The sequence below is a fragment of the Stenella coeruleoalba genome, assembly GCF_951394435.1.
Source record: "Stenella coeruleoalba genome assembly, chromosome: X".
Taxonomy (NCBI): Eukaryota; Metazoa; Chordata; class Mammalia; order Artiodactyla; family Delphinidae; genus Stenella; species Stenella coeruleoalba.
The window spans coordinates 111,126,587-111,147,183 of NC_137152.1; the positions used below are offsets into that span (position 1 = coordinate 111,126,587).

Consider the following 20,597-nt stretch of genomic DNA (forward strand, 5'->3'; position numbering starts at 1 on the left):
TATTAACAAAGCTTTCTTGGGCAACGCTGACTCTCCTTTTCAAGGATTAACAATACCAGGCTAGCTGTGACTTTGCAGTTTTTTAAAACTCTTTATCAGGATTTCTGTACAGATGATGACTTTGAATGTTGCATTCTTTCCTGCCTGGCTAGAAAAGTAAGCTTTTGCAAATATATTTAAGGGGAAATTAATCTGTACCTAAGTGGGAGTGGGGGAGATATGTGACATGTTATATAAGCTTCTAAAATGTCTTCTTTCCTCATGGATACAGTGGCAAAAATCCCCCTTTGTGACTAGAAGTCAATTACTTCTGGAGGTGCGGTTGGCTTTCATCAGAAATGGGATGGTACATTTTATATTAGTTATTAATTGATAGAATCTCTGTTTTGTGGTTGCCCTGAGGAGGATGGAATCAACTCTTTGCCTCAGATTGGTTTTGAAGTCAAGGCTGATGATATCATACATGTGCCAGGATGGAATGAAACAGCCATTCCATCGTGAGGCTTTCTGGGGCAAGCAGGGCAGGCTCCCAAGCACGTCCATTTAACTTGAATGAAGGAAGAGGCTCGTGGTTTTATTTGGTTTCATTGTGATTAGGGCATGGGGTAGGGGTGAGGGTTCCCTGAGGTTTTGATGGCTTGAACTTCCCTGCTGGCACGAAAGGAGGGATCACCTGGACTTTCTTCTGGACTTGTGCAAACGTGGGGCAAAAGAGAAAGGGGAGGTGGGGCCGGAAAGCCATCAGCGATCAAACATAAAACGTGGATAACGTCACGTCATAATCTTTATTACAGTTGATCTCTGATGTTTCACTGATGACTGAATTGTGCCATATTTCATTTCATTGAACTTGAACTTGTTTAAGTAAAGCCATTAAGGTGCTCTGTGCGGCCTGCAGCCTGAGACCGGTGAGGGTCATGAACGTTCCTTTGGATACCTTGTTCGAGAGCCCAGCATTGTGTGTGCTGAGAAGTGAGATGAATGCCTCGTTCACTATCAGTGCTGTGTGGAACTCTGAAGAGGATAAGGAATGCCTTGCTGAGACCTTGTATTGTGGCGTTAAATGCATGCAAAGACATGTGTGACCTTGATTTATATTTCCGGTATCTGTGAGGCAATAAATTCCCAGAGTTCTTTACCCCAAATAGGCAACCTTGGATAAGGAATTGTTGTAGCCATTGGTCAGACCAGGCGGCCAGACCATTGGCAGTGGCCCAAGAGTCTGTAAAAAAAAAATTGCAGATGGGACCGATTGTTGGCCAGGGTATCCTCTAGTGCTAAGATGATGGCCTGCAGTTGGGTCAGTTTTGATGACACTTGGGTCCTGTCCCTGATTAGGGACATCTAGTTTAGATGATGAGCAGCAGCGCTGCTATCTGTAAAGTGTACAAACTCCCTTTTCGGATCTGTAGTTGATCCCAAGGGGCTCCCCAGGTGATTGTTGAGTCTGGGACAGGGGTAGTCTCCTTCAGCACCGTTGGATCTGTCAGGGGCCTGAGGACGGAGGCGGCCACACATTCCTATAGGTGGGATATGCCAGAGGGCCCAGGTTTGGCCCCATCATGTAAATATCATTTTCATTTCAATAAGGAGGGGTGCCGCTGCCATGATCAAAAGCATCCCGGGCACCTGGGTGCAGAGAGTCTCCTGGGAGAGTCTCCATCTTCAGAAGGGCCCTGTGTGCTCGGATAGCCAGCAGTTGTTGCTCTAATGCATGTAGCGTGGGGCTGAGGCGAACAGTGTTTGCACCAGAAAAAAGAAAGGTTTTTTCCATAGACAACTTGTAGCCATCCTAGGTGGTCAAGAGACTGCAGAAGGCATGAGAGGAGGTTGCTGAAGCCTCCACAGTGAAGGACTCTCTGGAAGACACTAATGGGATTGCCTGTTGTCTTGCAGTTTGGACACATTCTAGAGCCTTTTGTTGGTGGGAACCTCATTCAAGGTGGGCTGATTTGTAAGTAACAGCATAAGTGGGCTTAAGTAAAATTTGTAAACAAAGAATACGTCGCCTTGGGAACCCCAAAGTGCCTCAAAGTTGTTCAGCTTGTTTGAGTGATGTGGGTGCTGAAAGGGTCAGTAGTGGTTTCTTGACAGTGTCAGGGTGGAGTGGCCCTTGGCTGGCCAAATGATTCCCAGGAGTTTAACCAAATGGCAGGGCCTGCTTAGTACTCGGTGTGGGGCAGTGGCTCATCCCGTTTTGTGAGCTCCTTTGTGAATATTTTTGTGTCCTGAATGAGTGTGTCAGATGAATCCCTTCAGGGGAAGACGTCATCAGTGGGATATTATACCTGTGCTCCTAAGGAAAGTTGGATGCTGTTGAGATCTTCCCTGCACAGATTGTGTGCAATGGCAGGGTTGCTGAGATACTCCGTGTGTAGCTGGGTCAGGTGTATTATGTCTCTTTGAAGATGAGGGCAAACTTCAGCTGAGAGACTGTGGAAATAGCCGCTGAATAGAACACATTCACCAAATATTTCATAGCAAAACATTTTCCAGTCGTTGATTGGTGGATTGGATCCAGTAATTTCAATAATATTAGTTATGAGAGCTGTGTAGTAAAGAATTTAATCTTGCCCAAAGACAGGTCCAACCTTTGCCCTCAGCTTCTTGGAGTTAATATCTAAGCCCTTGAAATGCCGTGCCTGATAGGAATATCTTTGTTTGTCTCAGGGCCTTGGGCCACACTAACAGTCTGATTTAGTGTGGGAGCTTTGGGTCATGGGGTATCACTTGACTTCTGGAGGGGCTGGAGATTGAGGTCAGCCACATGGATGGCCAGCCAGGCTTATGCAGTCAAGCCCCAGTAAAGACTCTGGACTCAAGGCTCAGGTGAGCTTCCCTGATGGGCTATACTCCATGTGTATCGTCACATACTGGTGCCAGGAAAGGAATGCTGTCCATGACTCTGTGGAGAGAGGACAGCTGGAAGCTCCACATTTGGAACTTTCCTGGACTTGGCCCCATGTATGTCTTCCCTTGGCTGATTTTAATCAGGGAGGAGGTCCATGTGGTTCTGTTTCTGTCACACCAGTTGTAAATACCAAATATTTAATTTTATTTCAATTTATTACTCATTAGATTGGAGCATCCGTGCCCACTGTGGGATATGTTAGGGCAATGGGCCCTGTGACCGTGGGGAATTTAGTCAAGGCAGCGGTTCCGATGGTTAAGGTGAGGCACACCATTTCTCCCTATACTTGATGTTTGGTAATTCCCTAAGAGTATAGAGGATACCTTGTTTAAATTTAGTGAGACTTACAGGTACAACTGTAATTTGGGCCCCAGTATCAATTAAGGCCATGAAAGTTTGCCAATTGGTGCATTTCAGCAGACGTTAAAGTTAATTTAGAACCTGTTTGAGAAGTGCAAAGCCAACCAGCAAACTTTTACCTTTCTGTTGCATAAATCGTTTTCATACGATCTGGATATACGATTGGGTCAAACTGCAGGCCTCTGTTTCAGTTTCTCTCCTCCCCCCGCCCCACATCAATTTTTTTTTTTTGGTTTCTTTTTGTTTGTTTGTTTTGGTCCTTACTGGATATACCTTGTATTGGAGGACCCCTCTCTACCCTGGTCAGGGTTAGCGACCTTCCTTAAGGCAATTATTGTTTTACTGGGTCTAGACGCTCTGGGCTTAAGTTGAGTCTGAATTAACCTCTTGGTGTGTTGATTAGATGTGGCACTCAGTAGGACCCAGAGTCTTCATTGATCCATTCTACAATCGTCTAATAAGGCAATGGTGTCCTCTGGTTCTTTAAGAGGGTTGGGAACAAAGCATTCAGGATGCTTTTCATAAAGGTCTATGCCACAGGGGGACCAGGGGGGTTTTCCCCTATTGGTGATCAAGACGCTTGTCGCACCAGAGGCATTTAGGGTCCTAATATGCCATCTGATTTTAGGAAGGTGACCTCAGCACTCCACGTGGCAACTGTTCTCCTTTACACCAGTGACCACCCGTGACCATCACATCGCACATCATCAGTCTTTTCCCTGGACGCTGTATAGAATAGGACCAGTGCCTGGTTGAAATATACACCCAACAATCACAGGGTGAGAGTCGTTCCCCTGAGTCTAGCATCAGTCATAGCTTGTGCAGGAACTGAGACACGTGACTCAATCTGAGACAGGTAGGTCCACGCTGAGACACCCAACTCAGGGCCACTGTAAGAAGGGTCCCAATCCCATAGCCTTGGCCCTAAATGCAAAACTTCTGACTTGGGTAGGTTAAATCAGTGACCGAGGCTTGCTAGGGCTTATTAAATGCAGCAGCAACTCCAATGCAAGCTCACCAGCAGGCAGCAGCACAGTTCAAAGAGCACGCTAGGCAGCAGGCAGTAGATAGCAGCTCAGAGTAGATCTGCCAGCAGGCTGTGGATCCAGGTAGTTCACTGAAAACAACAGAAGAAAGAGCTCCAGGAGGCGTCGGGCATCTTTTAGACGATACTGCTCTCGGCACCAACTGTCTTGGAGTTCCTCCACGGAAGGGCAGTATCATACCCCCCACCCCCCACCCCAAATTGGTTCGGATATTGAGGTGATGATGTCACACATGCACCAAGAGGCTGTGAAAAGGTTTATTATTCATATCGCGAGGCTTTCCGGGGAGAGTAGGGCAGGCATTCAAGCCCATCCACTTGGCTTGAGCGAAGGAGCGGGTGAGTGGCTCTGGTTTTTAGTGTGGGTAGAAGATGGAGCCGTGGTGAAGATTCCCGCACGTGGGTTGGGTTGGGGTGTTTTGGGTTTGAACTTTCTCACCAGCACCGGGGGAGAGAGTGCCCAGCCTTTCTTATTGGCTTGCTAGATGGGGGGCAAAAGGCAAAAAGGGGAAAGGAGCTTGAAAGCTGTCAGAAGTCAAATATCAAAAATGGAACTTGACTTTCTGTTACCATCTTCCTGTCACTTCAGATGATATATTGCATGCACGAATACAGTTAATGGGAGAGTAAGATCAATAAAATGATGAACTTCAAGGGAAAATATCACATATTGAGTTCAAAGGAAATCAGTTGGGAGATAAAAATGATCACACACCATAGAAGCAAAAACAGAACTCTGGAATGAAACGACTTTGGCCAAAGCTAAAGAAAACGGAGCACTCCTTGGCTGTGCCGTGGTCAGTTCCTGAGGGCCCCCAAACTATTAAGAGAAAGTAAACACCTAGCATTATCCCATTTAATACGTTTTCAAGGAAGGTCAAGGTTTTAAAAAAGTTCTTTGTTTATACCTAATCCTCAAGCTCCCTGTTTCCCTGACTCCTTTCTTTCCCTAAGCTAGTCAACCGATTTTTGGGTAGCCACATTGCTCTCTCTCAAGCTGCACTCTCCAGTATGGTAGCCAGTAGCCATGGGTGGCTGTCAAGCACTTGGAATGTGGTTAGTACGAATTGAGTTGGGCTGTAAATGTAAAATACAAAGACTTAGATTTCGTATTCGTTACCTAGGGCTGCCGTAACAAAGTGCCACAAATTGGGTGGCTTAAACAACAGAAATCTATTTCCTCCTAGTCTGGAGGCTAAAAGTCTGAGATCAAGGTGTCAGCAGGGCTGGTTATTTCTGAGGGCTCTAAGGGAGAATCTGTTCCCTGCCTCTCCCCTAGCTTCCGGTGGTTTGCTGTCAATGTTGGGCATTCCTTGGCTTCTGCTACGTCACCCCAACCTCCGCCTTTGTCTTTACTTGGCCTTTTCTCTTTGTGTGTGTCTGTCTCTGTGTCCAAGTTTCCCCCTTTAATGAGGATAACAGTCCTACTGGATTAGAGCCCACCCTAATGACCTCACCTTAACGTGATCATCTGCAAAGACCCTCTTTCAGATGAGGTCGTAGTCACAGGTACTGGGGGTTAGGACTTTAACATCTTTTTGAGAAATTCAGTTCAACCCATAACCGATTTCAAAGACTTGGTATGATAAAAAGAATGTAAAATATCTCCTTAATAATTGGTTTGTTAATTACATGTTGAAATGACAGTAATTTTGATATATTGGGCTAGATAAAATATACTATTAAAATTAATTACACCTCTTTCTTTTGGCTTTTTAAAATGTGGCTGCTAGAAAAATTTTAAATGATCTCTGTGACTTGCATTTGTGGCCCAAATGCTATTAGATAGGACTTCTCTATAGCAGAGATCGGCAAACTATGGCCTAAACACCAGATCTTGCTCACTGTCTGATTTGTAAATAAAGTTTTACTGGAACCCAGCCATGTTTATTCATGTATGTATTGTCTATGGCTTCTTCCTTGCTACAATAGCAGATTTGATCAGTTGTGACAGAGATCATACGGCCTGCAAAGCCTAAAAACTTACGATCTGGCCTCTTACAGACAAAGTTTGCTGACGTCTGCTCTAAACAATGGCTCTGATCCTGTCACTGCCCTGCTCCAGAAGCAACAATGTGTCTCTGTTGCTTATTGGAAACCCTTCAGCCAGACCCCCCTGGCTCCCCATATGCCTCACCCTTCCCACTGACCATCAGAGGAAACTCTTTTAGACCAAAGGGCTGGGACCATGGCTCTTCTTGTAAACCCTGCACTGCTTAGCCACTGCTTGGCACTCTAGGGCCATAGAAGATGTTCTAGAATTAACTGCAAATGTTACAGGCCCTTGGTTAGCAGGTAGGGTGTGCGGAAAAGTGAATCTGAACAGACATGAGCTTTACTAGACTTTTGTCGCCTCTCATCAGATGTGTGAAGGAAAACCCACATCCAAGTGGTTCCAGGTTCTACCTGCAGGCACTGTAGGGCCCCATTGGTTTGAGCTACTAGTGCTGCTTTTGATAACTGCAGCTATCATTTACTGGGAGCTTACCAGGTGCCAGGCTTTTTGCTAAAGGCATTATTTCATGTAATCTTCCCAAGCCGAGAGTTTGGTACAGTCAGTTCTGCTATAAACTCTAGTTTTGAAAAATGTGCATTTGTTCTAATGCGATTGATGTATTAGGGAGCAATTTGAGCATAGCATGGACTTCGTGCTTGCTTGTGCGTGATCTCTTCCACGAGAAATTCTTGGTGAACACGGGAAACTGCACGCAGCTGAACTGAGCCACATGGTGGTACGCAAAGCGTGCGCATGCAGGCATGTGCGTGCGCTCGTGCACACACACACACACACACACACACACAATTCAAACGTCCACCAGCTCTCTTAGTTCACTGTGTGTGATATGAGCCACGCCCGCCCACATCTGCTTTATAAATTTCTGTTCGCTTCCAGATCACCCTCCACCACGGCAAAAGAACTCACAAGCTGCAGCTCTCCCAACAGCTGCTTCCATAGGTAGATATCAGGTCTTTTTAAAGTGCCACCTTTATTGTAGTATTTATGTATTTCTTAACCATCTAACGTGTAAAACGGTGATACACCACATTGCTGCAGAACTGACTGTACTATAATTACTCCCATTTTGCAGGTGGTAAGACTGAGGTCTCAAGAGGCAAAGTGATTTGTTCAAGATAACACAGCTAAGAGATTTGGGAACTGACTTTTAAGTCCAGATCTCTCTGATTCCATAACTTAAGCTCTTAACTACCCCACTGTATTGACTTACAGCTTATAAAATAACTGTAATTTTGGCTGTAAAGTTTTTAAATCAAAAATTGGAGAGGTCTGGTGGAAAGTAGGCAAAAGCCTTTAGTTTACTTCTTGTGATGCTTTTGTTATTTTGATTGTTGTTTTTCAAGGATGTAACAACTAGACCTCAGGGTTTTGTTGCTTTCCACATTTCTCCAATTTCATTACAGAGGATAGGAGGGTGGGGGGGAGATTGGGAAGAGCGAGTGAACAGGAACCTCTTATGGAGGGCTGGACAGGAAATCAATTCTCTCCTTGCCTGGAGATGCAAACATAATGGAAAGATCTAGGCGTCATAGGAGACCATAGAGTGAGTCAGCAAATCAATGCTGGTTTGTTTTTTGAAAGCTAATGTGATGCTGTGATGTGTAATAATAACAGGCATACAACCTGCAGGAATCATAAAATAACTCCTTAGCATTGATCAGGGCCTTATTAAAGTGGTGTGATCAGCTTGGGGTCTGTAACCGAAGAGGGAAGTGAAGATGTCACAGAGGAGAGTGCTGTTGTGGTTTGTCCCTGAATCCTGCATGCTGCAAGGACTCTGCACACGGACTCCCCCCACCCGCCCCCCAGCTGTCGCAGTGGGTGTTGCAGTGATGCCGTACTGAGCCTATAGGCTCTGTGAGTGAAAGATAGGGGTGAGGCATGGTGGGGGGATGGTTTGCTGGGAGGCAGAGAGTGTAGGGGCAAAGGCAGAGCAAGGGGTTAGACTAAGCAATTAATTAATTAAGCAATGCATAATTATTGTAGGGAATTTGGAACATAAAGCAAAGCAAAAGAAGAAAGTACCAATCCCTTTTTGTCCTATCAGCCAGAGATGAGGTACTGGTAACATACTGGTGTTTTTTCTCCTAGTCTTTTTTTTCCCTATGTGTGCTGAAGTGTGCATGAAGTAGTACTACATTGTCAAAGAGCTCAGGCTATGGAGTCACACTGCCTGGGTTTGAATTCTAGCTCTGCCATTTATTAACTGTGTGTCCTTGAATACAGTTACTTACCCTTCCAGACTTTCAACTTCCTCATCTGTAAAAATCGGCACAGTGCCAGTAACTGTCTCACAAGGATTGTGGTAAGAATTAAACAGGGTATGTACACCATGTAAAGCTTTCACACAGAGCTTGATACATGGTGAGCATTCAAACATATCAGTCATTCAATGACTATTATATATGCGACATAATATATTATACATATGATGTTTATTCATGTGGTAATTATTATTATTATTTTTACATCTTTATTGGAGTAAAATTGCTTTACAATGGTGTGTTAGTTCCTGCTTTATAACAAAGTGAATCAGTTATACATATACATATGTTCCCATATCTCTTCCCTCTTGTGTCTCCCTCCCTCCCACCCTCCCTATCCCATCCCTCTAGGTGGTCACAAAGCACCGAGCTGATCTCCCTGTGCTATGAGGCTGCTTCCCACTAGCTATCTATTTTACGTTTGGTAGTGTATATATGTCCATGCCACTCTCTCGCTTTGTCCCAGTTTACCCTTCCCCCTCCCCATATCCTCAAGTCCATTCTCTAGTAGGTCTGTGTCTTTATTCCCGTCTTACCCCTAGGTTCTTCATGACCTTTTTTTCTTAGATTCCATATATATATGTTAGCCTATGGTATTTGTCTTTCTCTTTCTGACTTACTTCACTCTGTATGACAGACTCTAGGTGCATCTACCTCATTAATAATAGCTCAATTTCGTTTCTTTTTATGGCTGAGTAATATGCCATTGTATATATGTGCCACATCTTCTTTATCCATTCGTCCGATGATGGACACTTAGGTTGTTTCCATCTCTGGGCTATTGTAAATAGAGCTGCAATGAACATTTTGGTACATGACTCTTCTTGAATTATGGTTTTCTCAGGGTATATGCCCAGTAGTGGGATTGCTGGGTCATATGGTAGTTCTATTTGTAGTTTTTTAAGGAACCTCCATACTGTTCTCCATAGTGGCTGTACCAATTCATATTCCCACCAGCAGTGCAAGAGGGTTCCCTTTTCTCCACACCCTCTCCAGCATTCATTGTTTCTAGATTTTTTGATGATGGCCATTCTGACCGGTGTGAGATGATATCAATTGTAGTTTTGATTTGCATTTCTCTAGTGATTAATGAAGTTGAGCATTCTTTCATGTGTTTGTTGGCAGTCTGTATATCTTCTTTGGAGAAATGTCTGTTTAGGTATTCTGCCCATTTTTGGATTGGGTTGTTTGTTTTCTTGTTATTGAGCTGCATGAGCTGCTTGTAAATTTTGGAGATTAATCCTTTGTCAGTTGCTTCATTTGCAAATATTTTCTCCCATTCTGAGGGTTGTCTTTTCGTCTTGTTTATGGTTTCCTTTGCTGTGCAAAACCTTTGAAGTTTCATTAGGTCCCATTTGTTTATTTTTGTATTTATTTCCATTTCTCTAGGAGGTGGGTCAAAAAGGATCTTGCTGTGATTTATGTCATAGAGTGTTCTGCCTATGCTTTCCTCTCAGAGTTTGATAGTTTCTGGCCTTACATTTAGGTCTTTAATCCATTTTGAGCTTATTTCTGTGTATGGTGTTAGGGAGTGATCTAATCTCATACTTTTACATGTACCTGTCCAGTTTTCCCAGCACCATTTATTGAAGAGGTTGTCCTTTCTCCACTGTACAATCCTGCCTCCTTTATCAAAGATAAGGTGACCATATGTGCATGGGTTTATCTCTGGGCTTTCTCTCCTGTTCCATTGATCTCTATTTCTGATTTTCTGCCAGTACCATACTGTCTTGATTACTGTGGCTTTGTAGTATAGTCTGAAGTCAGGGAGCCTGATTCCTCCAGCTCCGTTTTTCATTCTCAAGATTGCATTGGCTATTTGGGGTCTTTTGGGTTTCCATACAAATTGCGAAAATTTTTGTTCTAGTTCTGTGAAAAATGCCAGTGGTAGTCTGATAGGCATTGCATTGAATCTGTAGATTGCTTTGGGTAGTAGAGTCATTTTTACAATGTTGATTCTTCCAATCCAAGAACATGGTATATCTCTCCATCTATTTGTATCATCTTTAATATCTTTCATCAGTGTCTTATAATTTTCTGCATACAGGTCTTTTGTCTCCTTAGGTAGGTTTATTCCTAGATATTTTATTCTTTTTGTTGCAATGGTAAATGGGAGTGTTTTCTTGCTTTCACTTTCAGATTTTTCATCATTAGTGTATAGGAATGCCAGAGACTTCTGTGCATTAATTTTGTATCCTGCTACTTTACCAAATTCATTGATTAGCTCTAGTAGTTTTCTGGTAGCATCTTTAGGATTCTCTATGTATAGTATCATGTCATCTGCAAACAGTGACAGCTTAACTTCTTCTTTTCCGATTTCGATTCCTTTTATTTCCTTTTCTTCTCTGATTGATGTGGCTAAAACTTCCAAAACTATGTTGAATAATAGTGGTGAGAGTGGGCAACCTTGTGTTCTTCCTGATCTTAGTGTAAATGCTTTCAGTTTTTCACCATTGAGGATGATGTTGGCTGTGGGTTTGTCATATATGGCCTTTATTATGTTGAGGAAAGTTCCCTCTGTGCCTACTTTCTGGAGGGTTTTTATCATAAATGGGTGTTGAATTTTGTCGAAAGCTTTCTCTGCATCTATTGAGATGATCATATGGTTTTTCTCCTTCAATTTGTTAATATGGTGTATCACATTGATTGATTTGCGTATATTGAAGAATCCTTGCATTCCTGGAATAAACCCCACTTGATCATGGTGTATGATCCTTTTAATGTGCTGTTGGATTCTGTTTGAGAGTATTTTGTTGAGGATTTTTGCATCTATGTTCATCCGTGATATTGGCCTGTAGTTTTCTTTCTTTGTGACATCCTTGTCTTGTTTTGGTATCAGGGTGATGGTGGCCTCGTAGAATGAGTTTGGGAGTGTTCCTCCCTCTGCTATATTTTGGAAGAGTTTGAGAAGGATAGGTGTTAGCTCTTCTCTAAATGTTTGATAGAATTCGCCTGTGAAGCCATCTGGTCCTGGGCTTTTTAATCACAGATTCAATTTCAGTGCTTGTGATTGGTCTGTTCATATTTTCTATTTCTTACTGATTCAGTCTTGGCAGGTTGTGCATTTCTAAGAATTTGTCCATTTATTCCAGGTTGTCCATTTTATTGGCATAGAGTTGCTTGTAGTAATCTCTCATGATCTTTTGTATTTCTGCAGTGTCAGTTGTTACTTCTTTTTCATTTCTAATTCTATTGATTTGAGTCTTCTCCCTTTTTTTCTTGATGAGTCTGGCTAATGGTTATCAATTTTGTTTATCTTCTCAAAGAACCAGCTTTTAGTTTTATTGATCTTTGCTATTGTTTCCTTTATTTATTTTTCATTTATTTCTGCTCTGATCTTTATGATTTCTTTCCTTCTGCTAACTTTGGGGTTTTTTTGTTCTTCTTTCTCTAGTTGCCTTAGGTGCAAGGTTAGATTGTTTATTCGAGATGTTTCATGTTTCTTAAGGTAGGATTGTATTGCTATAAACTTCCCTCTTAGAACTGCTTTTGCTGCATCCCATAGGTTTTGGTTCATTGTGTCTCCATTGTCATATGTTTCTAGGTATTTTTTTATTTCCTCTTTGATTCTTCAGTGATCACTTCGTTATTAAGTAGTGTATGGTTTAGCCTCCATGTGTTTGTGATTTTTGCAGATCTTTTCCTGTAATTGATATCTAGTCTCATAGCGTTGTGGTCGGAAAAGATACTTGATACAATTTCAATTTTCTTAAATTTACCAAGGCTTGATTTGTGACCCAAGATATGATCTATCCTGGAGAATGATCCAGGAGCACTGGAGAAAAATGTGTATTCTGTTGTTTTTGGATGGAATGTCCTATAAATATAAATTAAGTCCATCTTGTTTAATGTATCATTTAAAGCTTGTGTTTCCTTATTTATTTTCATTTTGGATGATCTGTCCATCGGTGAAAGTGGGGTGATAAAGTCCCCTACTATGAATGTGTTACTGTCGATTTCCCCTTTTATGGCTGTTACTATTTGCCTTATGCACTTAGGTGCTCCTATGTTGGGTGCATAAATACTTACAATTGTTATATCTTCTTCTTGGATTGATCCCTTGATTATTATGTAGTGTCCTTCTTTGTCTCTTCTAATAGTCTTTATTTTAAAGTCTATTTTGTCTGATATGAGAATTGCTACTCCAGCTTTCTTTTGGTTTCCATTTGCATGGAATATCTTTTTCCATCCCCTCACTTTCAGTCTGTATGTGTCTCCAGGTCTGAAGTGGGTCTCTTGTAGACAGCATATATATGGGTCTTGGTTTTGTATCCATTCAGCCAGTCTGTGTCTTTTGGTGGGAGCATTTAATCCATTTACAGTTAAGGTAATTGTCGATATGTATGTTCCTATTCCCATTTTCTTAATTGTTTTGGGTTCGTTATTGTAGGTCTTTTCCTTCTCTTGTGCTGCTTGCCTAGAGAAGTTCCTTCAGCAGTTGTTGTAAAGCTGGTTTGGTGGTGCTGAACTCTCTCAGCTTTTGCTTGTCTGTAAAGGTTTTAATTTCTCCATCAAATCTGAATGAGATCCTTGCTGGGTAGAGTAATCTTGGTTGCAGGTTTTTCTCCTTCATCACTTTAAATATGTCCTGCAGGTCCCTTCTGGCTTGCAGAGTTTCTGCTGAAAGATCAGCTGTTAACCTTATGGGGATTCCCTTGTGTGTTATTTGTTGTTTTTCCCTTGCTGCTTTTAATATGTTTTCTTTGTATTTAATTTTTGACAGTTTGATTAATATGTGTCTTGGCATATTTCTCCTTGGGTTTATCCTGTATGGGACTCTCTGTGCTTCCTGGACTTGATTAACTATTTCCTTTCCCATATTAGGGAAGTTTTCAACTACAATCTCTTCAAGTATCTTCTCAGTCCCTTTCTTTTTCTCTTCTTCTTCTGGAACCCCTATAATTCGAATGTTGGTGCGTTTAATGTTGTCCCAGAGGTCTCTGAGACTGTCCTCAGTTCTTTTCATTCTTTTCTCTTTATTCTGCTCTGCAGTAGTTATTTCCACTATTTTATCTTCCAGGTCACTTATCCGTTCTTCTGCCTCAGTTATTCTGCTACTGATCCCTTCTAGAGTATTTTTAATTTCATTTATTGTGTTGTTCATCATTGTTTGTTTCATCTTTAGTTCTTCTAGGTCCTTGTTAAATGTTTCTTGCATTTTGTCTATTCTATTTCCAAGATTTTGGATCATTTTTACTATCATTATTCTGAATTCTTTTTCAGGTAGACTGCCTATTTCCTCTTCATTTGTTAGGTCTGGTGGGTTTTTATCTTGCTCTTTCATCTGCTGTGTTTTTCTGTCTTCTCATTTTGCTTATCTTACTGTGTTTGGGGTCTCCTTTTTGTAGGCTGCAGGTTCATAGCTCCCGTTGTTTTTGGTGTCTGTCCCCAGTGGCTAAAGTTGTTTCAGTGGGTTGTGTAGGCTTCCTGATGGAGGGGACTAGTGCCTGTGTTCTGGTGGATGAGGCTGGATCTTGTCTTTCTGGTGGGCAGGTCCACGTCTGGTGGTGTGTTTTGGGGTGTCTGTGGACTTATTATGATTTTAGGCAACCTCTCTGCTAATGGGTGGGGTTGTGTTCCTGTCTTGCTAGTTGTTTGGCATAGGGTGTCTGGCACTGTAGCTTGCTGGTCGTTGAGTGAAGCTGGGTGTTGGTGTTGAGATGGAGATCTCTTGGAGACTTTCGGCGTTTGATATTATGTGGAGGTGGGAGGTCTCTTGTGTATCAGTGTCCTGAAGTTGGCTCTCCGACCTCAGAGGCACAGCACTGACTCCTGGCTGCAGCACCAAGAGCCTTTCATCCACATGGCTCAGAAGAAAAGGTAGAAAAAGTAGAAGGAAAGAAAGAGGATAAAAGAAAATAAAATAAAGTAAGGTAAAATAAAATAAAGTCATTAAAATAAAAAATAATTATTAAGAAAAAAAAATTTTTTAAGTAAAAAAAAAAAAATAAAAGGACGGATAGAACCCTAGGACAAATGGTGAAAGCAACGCTCTACAGACAAAATCTCACACAGAAGCATACACATACACACTCACAAAAAGAGGAAAAGGGGAAAAAATAATAAATCTTGCTCTCAACGTCCACCTCCTCATTTTGGGATGATTGGTTGTCTATTCATGTATTCCACAGATGCAGGTACATCAAGTTGATTGTGGAGCTTTAATCCACTGCTCCTGAGGCTGCTGGGAGAGATTTCCCTTTCTCTTCTTTGTTCTCACAGCTCCCGGGGTTCAGCTTTGGATTTGGCCCCACCTCTGCGTGTAGGTCGCTGGAGGGCGTCTGTTCTTCGCTCAGACAGGACGGGGTTAAAGGAGCCGCTGATTCGGGGGCTCTGGCTCACTCAGGCCGGGAGGAGGGAGGGGCACGGAGTGCGGGGTGAGCCTGTGGCGTCAGAGGCGGCGTGACGTTGCACCAGCGTGAGGCGCGCCATGCGTTCTCCCGGGTAAGTTGTCCCTGGATCCCGGGACCCTGGCAGTGGCGGGCTGCACAGGCTCCCCGGAAGGGGGGTATGGATAGTGACCTGTGCTTGCACACAGGCTTCTTGGTGGCGGCAGCAGCAGCCTTAGCGTCTCATGCCCGTCTCTGGGGTCCGCGCTGTTAGCCGCGGCTCACGACCGTCTCTGGAGCTCCTTTAAGCGGCGCTCTTAATCCCTTCTCCTCGCGCACCAGGAAACAAAGAGGGAAGAAAAAGTCTCTTGTCTCTTAGGCAGGTCCAGACTTTTCCCCGGACTCCCTCCCAGCTAGCCGTGGCGCACTAACCCCCTGCAGGCTGTGTTCACGCCGCCAACCCCAGTCCTCTCCCTGGGATCCGACCAAAGCCCCAGCCTCAGCTCCCAGCCCTGCCCGCCCCGGCAGGTGAGCAGACAAGCCTCTCCGGTTGGTGAGTGCCGGTCGGCACCGATCCTCTGTGTGGGAATCTCCCCGCTTTGCCCTCTGCATTCCTGTGGCTGCGCTGTCCTCCAGGGCTCCGAAGCTTCCCCCTCCGCCACCCGCAGTCTCCACCCGCGAAGGGACTTCTAGTGTGTGGAAACCTTTCCTCCTTCACAGCTCCCTCCCACTGGTGCAGGTCCCGTCCCTATCCTTTTGTCTCTGTTTATTCTTTTTTCTTTTGCCCTACCCAGGTACGTGGGGAGTTTCTTGCCTTTTTGGAGGTCTGAGGTCTTCTGCCAGCATTCAGTAGGTGTTCTGTAGGAGTTGTTCCACGTGTAGATGTATTTCTGATGTATCTGTGGGGAGGAAGGTGATCTCTGCGTCTTACTCTTCCGCCATCTTCCCCCTCTCTCCGCTGCAAATTCTTTGACACAGCTCACATTGAGAGGCAGGGTCTATAACCCTCTCCTGCTGAATCTGGGTGTAGTGACTACTTTGACAAGTAAATTACAAGGGAACTGATACTATGTGACTTCAAGTCTAGACATCAAGGCCATTCCACTTCCACTAGGTTATTTTGAACATTCGTTCTTGGAAACTGTATTGACATGTAAGAAATATGACTTCCCGGTTGCTACCAAGTTGTGAGGAAGCCCAAGCCACGTGAAGAGGCCACATAAAGGCAGACTGTCTGGTTGACAGTCCCAGCTAAACCCAGCCTTTAAATCATCCCAGGCCAGGGCCCCGATATACAAGTGAAGTAGCCTTCAGATGATTCCAGTCCACATATATTCAAGTCTCCTCTCAGCTGAGGCCCTAGATATTAAGGAGCATAGAAGAGCCTTCCCTGCTCTGCTTTTTCCCAAATCCTGACCCCTGGAATCTAGGGGCACAACAAAATAGTCATTGTTTTCCATCACGAAGTGTTTTGTTTTGGGGTGCTTTGTTATGCAGCAAGAGGTAGCTGTAAAAGTCACTCTAACTTCTGTGGAGAATGGAATAGAGGGAGCAGGATGGAATTGGAGAGACCAGTTAAGAGCTGCTGCTATAGTCAGGGTGACCTGAGCTAAGGTGGTGGAAGAGGAGGTGGAAATATGTGTATGCATTTGAGCGACAGGTAAGAGGGAACATCAAAAGTGCCTAGTGATGGGTTGGAGGTAAGGGAAAGAGACAAGTCCTGGGTGACTTCTGTGTTTTACCTTGAGTGACTAATTGTATGGCAGTATCTTTAAAGAGGTGGGGGAGACCAAGGGAGGGACAGGTAGGGGTGAGGGTGGAGAGTTGGGAATTGTGAGTTCTATTTGGGCTTCCAAAGAGCTCTTGCAATGGTCTTGACAAAAGATGATGGTGTCATCGGATGAATGGATAAAGAAGATGTGGCACATATATACAATGGAATACTACTCAGCCATAAAAAGAAACGAAACTGAGCTATTTGTAATGAGGTGGATAGACCTAGAGTCTGTCATACAGAGTGAAGTAAGTCAGAAAGAGAAAGACAAATACCGTATGCTAACCCATATATATGGAATTTAAGAAAAAAAAATGTCATGAAGAACCTAGGAGTAAGACAGGAATAAAGACGCAGACCTACTGGAGAACGGACTTGAGGATATGGGGAGGGGGAAGGGTGAGCTGTGACAGGGCGAGAGAGAGGCATGGACATATACACACTAACAAACGTAAGGTAGATAGCTAGTGGGAAGCAGCCGCATGGCACAGGGATATTGGCTCGGTGCTTTGTGACCGCCTGGAGGGGTGGGATAGGGAGGGTGGGAGGGAGGGAGATGCAAGAGGGAAGACATATGGGAACATATGTATATGTATAACTGATTCACTTTGTTATAAAGCAGAAACTAACACACCATTGTAAAGCAATTATACCCCAATAAAGATGTTAAAAAAAAAAAAAAAGATGATGGTGGCTTCGAGTTGGTTGTTTGCAAAAGGGAAAGAAAGGGGAAAAGGGCCAGATTCAAGACCAGTTAAAGACGGAGCATCAACAGGACTTAAAATCGATTACATTTTTAGTACACAAAAAACAAAAATCATAGAAGAAAAATATGATAAAAATATCATCAAAATTTGTAACAATTTCTCACCAAGTGACATCATTCAGAAAATGAATAGGTGAGTCATAGACTGGGAGAAAATATTCACAATGCTAAGACAAAGGACTTATAGCCACAATATATAAAGAACTCTTATAACTCAATAATGAGAAAATCCAACTAAAATGGGCAAGTGATTTGAACAGATACTTCCCAAAGAGAGATAATACAAATGGCTGATAAGCACATGAAAAAGTGCTAAACATTATTAGTCATTAGGGAAATACATACCAAAATCATGGGATCCCATTATACATTCACTGGGATATCTAAAATTGAAAAAGACTGACTGCCACATGTGGGGAAAGATGTGGAGCAATTGGAATATTCATACACTCTTGGTGGGAACATAAAATGGCACAACGACTTTGAAAAAAATCTGGTAGTTTCATATTTAACTAAGCATACACATACCCTGTGAACCAGCCATCCCACGCCTAGGCATTTTCCCAAGAGAAATGAAATGGAAGCGTGTTTCCACAAAAGCACTGTGAAAGAAGGCTTATACCAGCTTTATTACCTACAAGTGGAAACAACCCAAATGTCCATCATCTGGTGAAGGGATAAACTGTAGTATAGTCCTGTATTGGAGTTCTGTTTAGCAATAAAAAGGAATGAACAAGTGCGTAGATGAATCTCTATGAAAGTGAAAGAAGTCTTGGCCAAAAGAGTACAAGGCTATACGTTTCTGTTACACGAAGTACTAGAATAGGCCATGGTGAGAACAGTCAGACCAGTGGGGCTCTGAGGGTGGTGTGTGTGTGTGTGTGTGTGTGTGTGTGTGTGTGTGTGCGCGCGCGCGGGTGCATGCTGACTACAAAGGGGCATGAGGGAACTTTCTGGGGTGAGTGATATGTTCTATATCTTGATAAGGATGTGGGTTATCCTGGCATTTGTCAAAACTCATCGAATGGTACACTTAAGATTTGTGCATTTGTCTGTATAAATTTTACTTATAAAAATCATAAACAAGCAAACAAGGGATGGAATATAGGTGCCAGGGATGAGACCGACCATGAGCATTTGCAGCGAGTTGGGTGCTGTAGAGGCTGGATGAGCCTGTTCCGTTACAGCAGCAGCTTGGATTCACTGGTTGCCACTGACGACCTCTGGGAGCCCTTACTGGGAATTGTCACTGAAGCCAGTGATCTCTCTCTGCCAGGAAAGTCACTTCACTGACCTGACCAAAGAGCTGCCTATTCCAGTTCAGGGAGAGCCTAGTTCAGGTTCAACTGGGATGCACCCGAGCTATTATTCTTGCTTTGCACTTAAAATATGGGAAGAGACACTAGGAAATTGAGTCTGAGGTGAGAAATTTCCTGTGTGAACCCAAATCACTCCAGTTCCCCTTGGCTCCGCTCCTATGTGCTCCTGCTGCCAGTTCACCGCTCCCTCCCGCTCTGAGCAAAGCACTTGTTAGACTTCTAGTTTGCCGGAGGACTTTCTATTATGATCAGTCCAAACACCACGAGGGGGAAAGCTCTCACTGTTGCATAATTATTTTCAGTAATTAGTAGGGCCGGGGAGTATGAAATGACTGGCTGCGTCTGTGACTGAATAGCATGACCTGCTTTACTTGCAGCTCTTCTCCAGTGCATAAGTTCATGGTCCTGTAGGCATACTCATTATACAAAAACAACAAAAATAGCTTTCCGAGAAATAGGTGGGCTCCTGAGAGATGCAGCCCAGGGGAAAATTCGGGAAAATGCAACCCGTTTAAGGGCAGCCCTATCTATCTTTGAGATTTTTTTTTTTTTGCCATGAGTGTTGATGAATGATCCACGATGTTCTCTTTGCAGCACGGCAGTTTTTCTCCTGCTTCTTCCTGGAGGGAAGCCAAGAGGCCGAGGAATTGGGTGAGTTCACAGTCATGTTGTAGGGATTACACATTGTGATTCCGGACGTCAGGCTGGTGAAATTCCGAAGCTGAGTTTCCGTGGAGAAGGAGATGCTGGGTTAACCCCAGTGTTTGCTGGTGGCTGCAAGGGAATGTGCCTGTTAACCTGGAGTGCTTCTCTTTCCATGCAGCAGGACAGTCAACCTTGCATTGAAAAGATCAAAGATCTTGCCTTGGAAGTGCTGCGTATGGATGGGCCAATGAGATGGGGGTGCTGATGCGGCCCTTCTGATAGCTCCTCTGTCTCTCTTCGCCTACATTGACCACAACTCCCCTTCTGTTGACATCTCAGCATCTAGAGACAGCACTGGGAGTCAGGAAGCCCGGGTTCTAGGCTTGGGCCTCTCACTAACAAGCTGTATTACTTTTTAAAAAAATTTTATTGAAGTACAGTTGATTTACAATGTTGTGTTAATTTCCTCTGTACAACAAAGTGACTCACTTATACACACACACATATATATTCTTCTTCCTATTCTTTCCCATGGTTTGTCGTAGGATACTGAATATAGTTCCCTGTGCTACAGCTGTATTGCTTGAAGCATAACATTCTATATCTTAGCCTCATCGTTTTGAAGGTGCAGAGGGTAGCACCTATCTTACCTACCCCCTCCCAGGTTACTGCGAGGAGAAATGCAGAATAACGTGGTAAAGTACTTCATGAGAATATAACACTCATATAAGCTGGTGTCATCCCTGTGACATGCTTGTCTCATACACAGCGTGTACGTGAACCACCAGTGACAATGGGTTATTAGTTGGTTATTCACGCTGGATTTGGCAGTGAATATTTTTGTGGAAAATAGCTGGAATGAAATTGTTTAGCCATGGCTTGAGCTAATTGCCATCCAGTATACATCTGTGAGCCCCAGGAGGGGTAAATGCAATCCTATTGCCAGATGGGCTCTAGGATTTGAATGGCCGGCAGCCAAGTAGCTGCTGGTTTGTTGCATGTAGTAAGGAGTCATGCTACCTACATATTTCTCTCTCTCTCTCTCTCTCTCTCTCTCTCTCTCTCTCTCTCTCTCTCTCTCTCTCTCTCTCTCGTGCGTGTTGGTAAAAATGTGATTGCCTCCGGGGAAGCAGGAGCTATACGCAGATGTCTGCATTGTGCACTGGA

At 43.5% G+C, this 20,597-nt stretch overlaps 1 protein-coding gene across 4 annotated transcripts in view; it reads left to right on the plus strand.

The window, feature by feature from the left end:
* Positions 1–20,597, plus strand: part of LOC307180894 (uncharacterized protein) — a 64,460-nt gene that overhangs the window by 32,648 nt on the left and 11,215 nt on the right. For all 4 annotated transcript variants that reach the window (XM_079911454.1, XM_079911455.1, XM_079911456.1 and 1 more), the window contains one exon: positions 19,380–19,436. In XM_079911454.1, the coding sequence (XP_079767580.1) occupies positions 19,380–19,436 (57 nt within the window). The remainder of the gene's footprint in view (positions 1–19,379; positions 19,437–20,597) is intronic.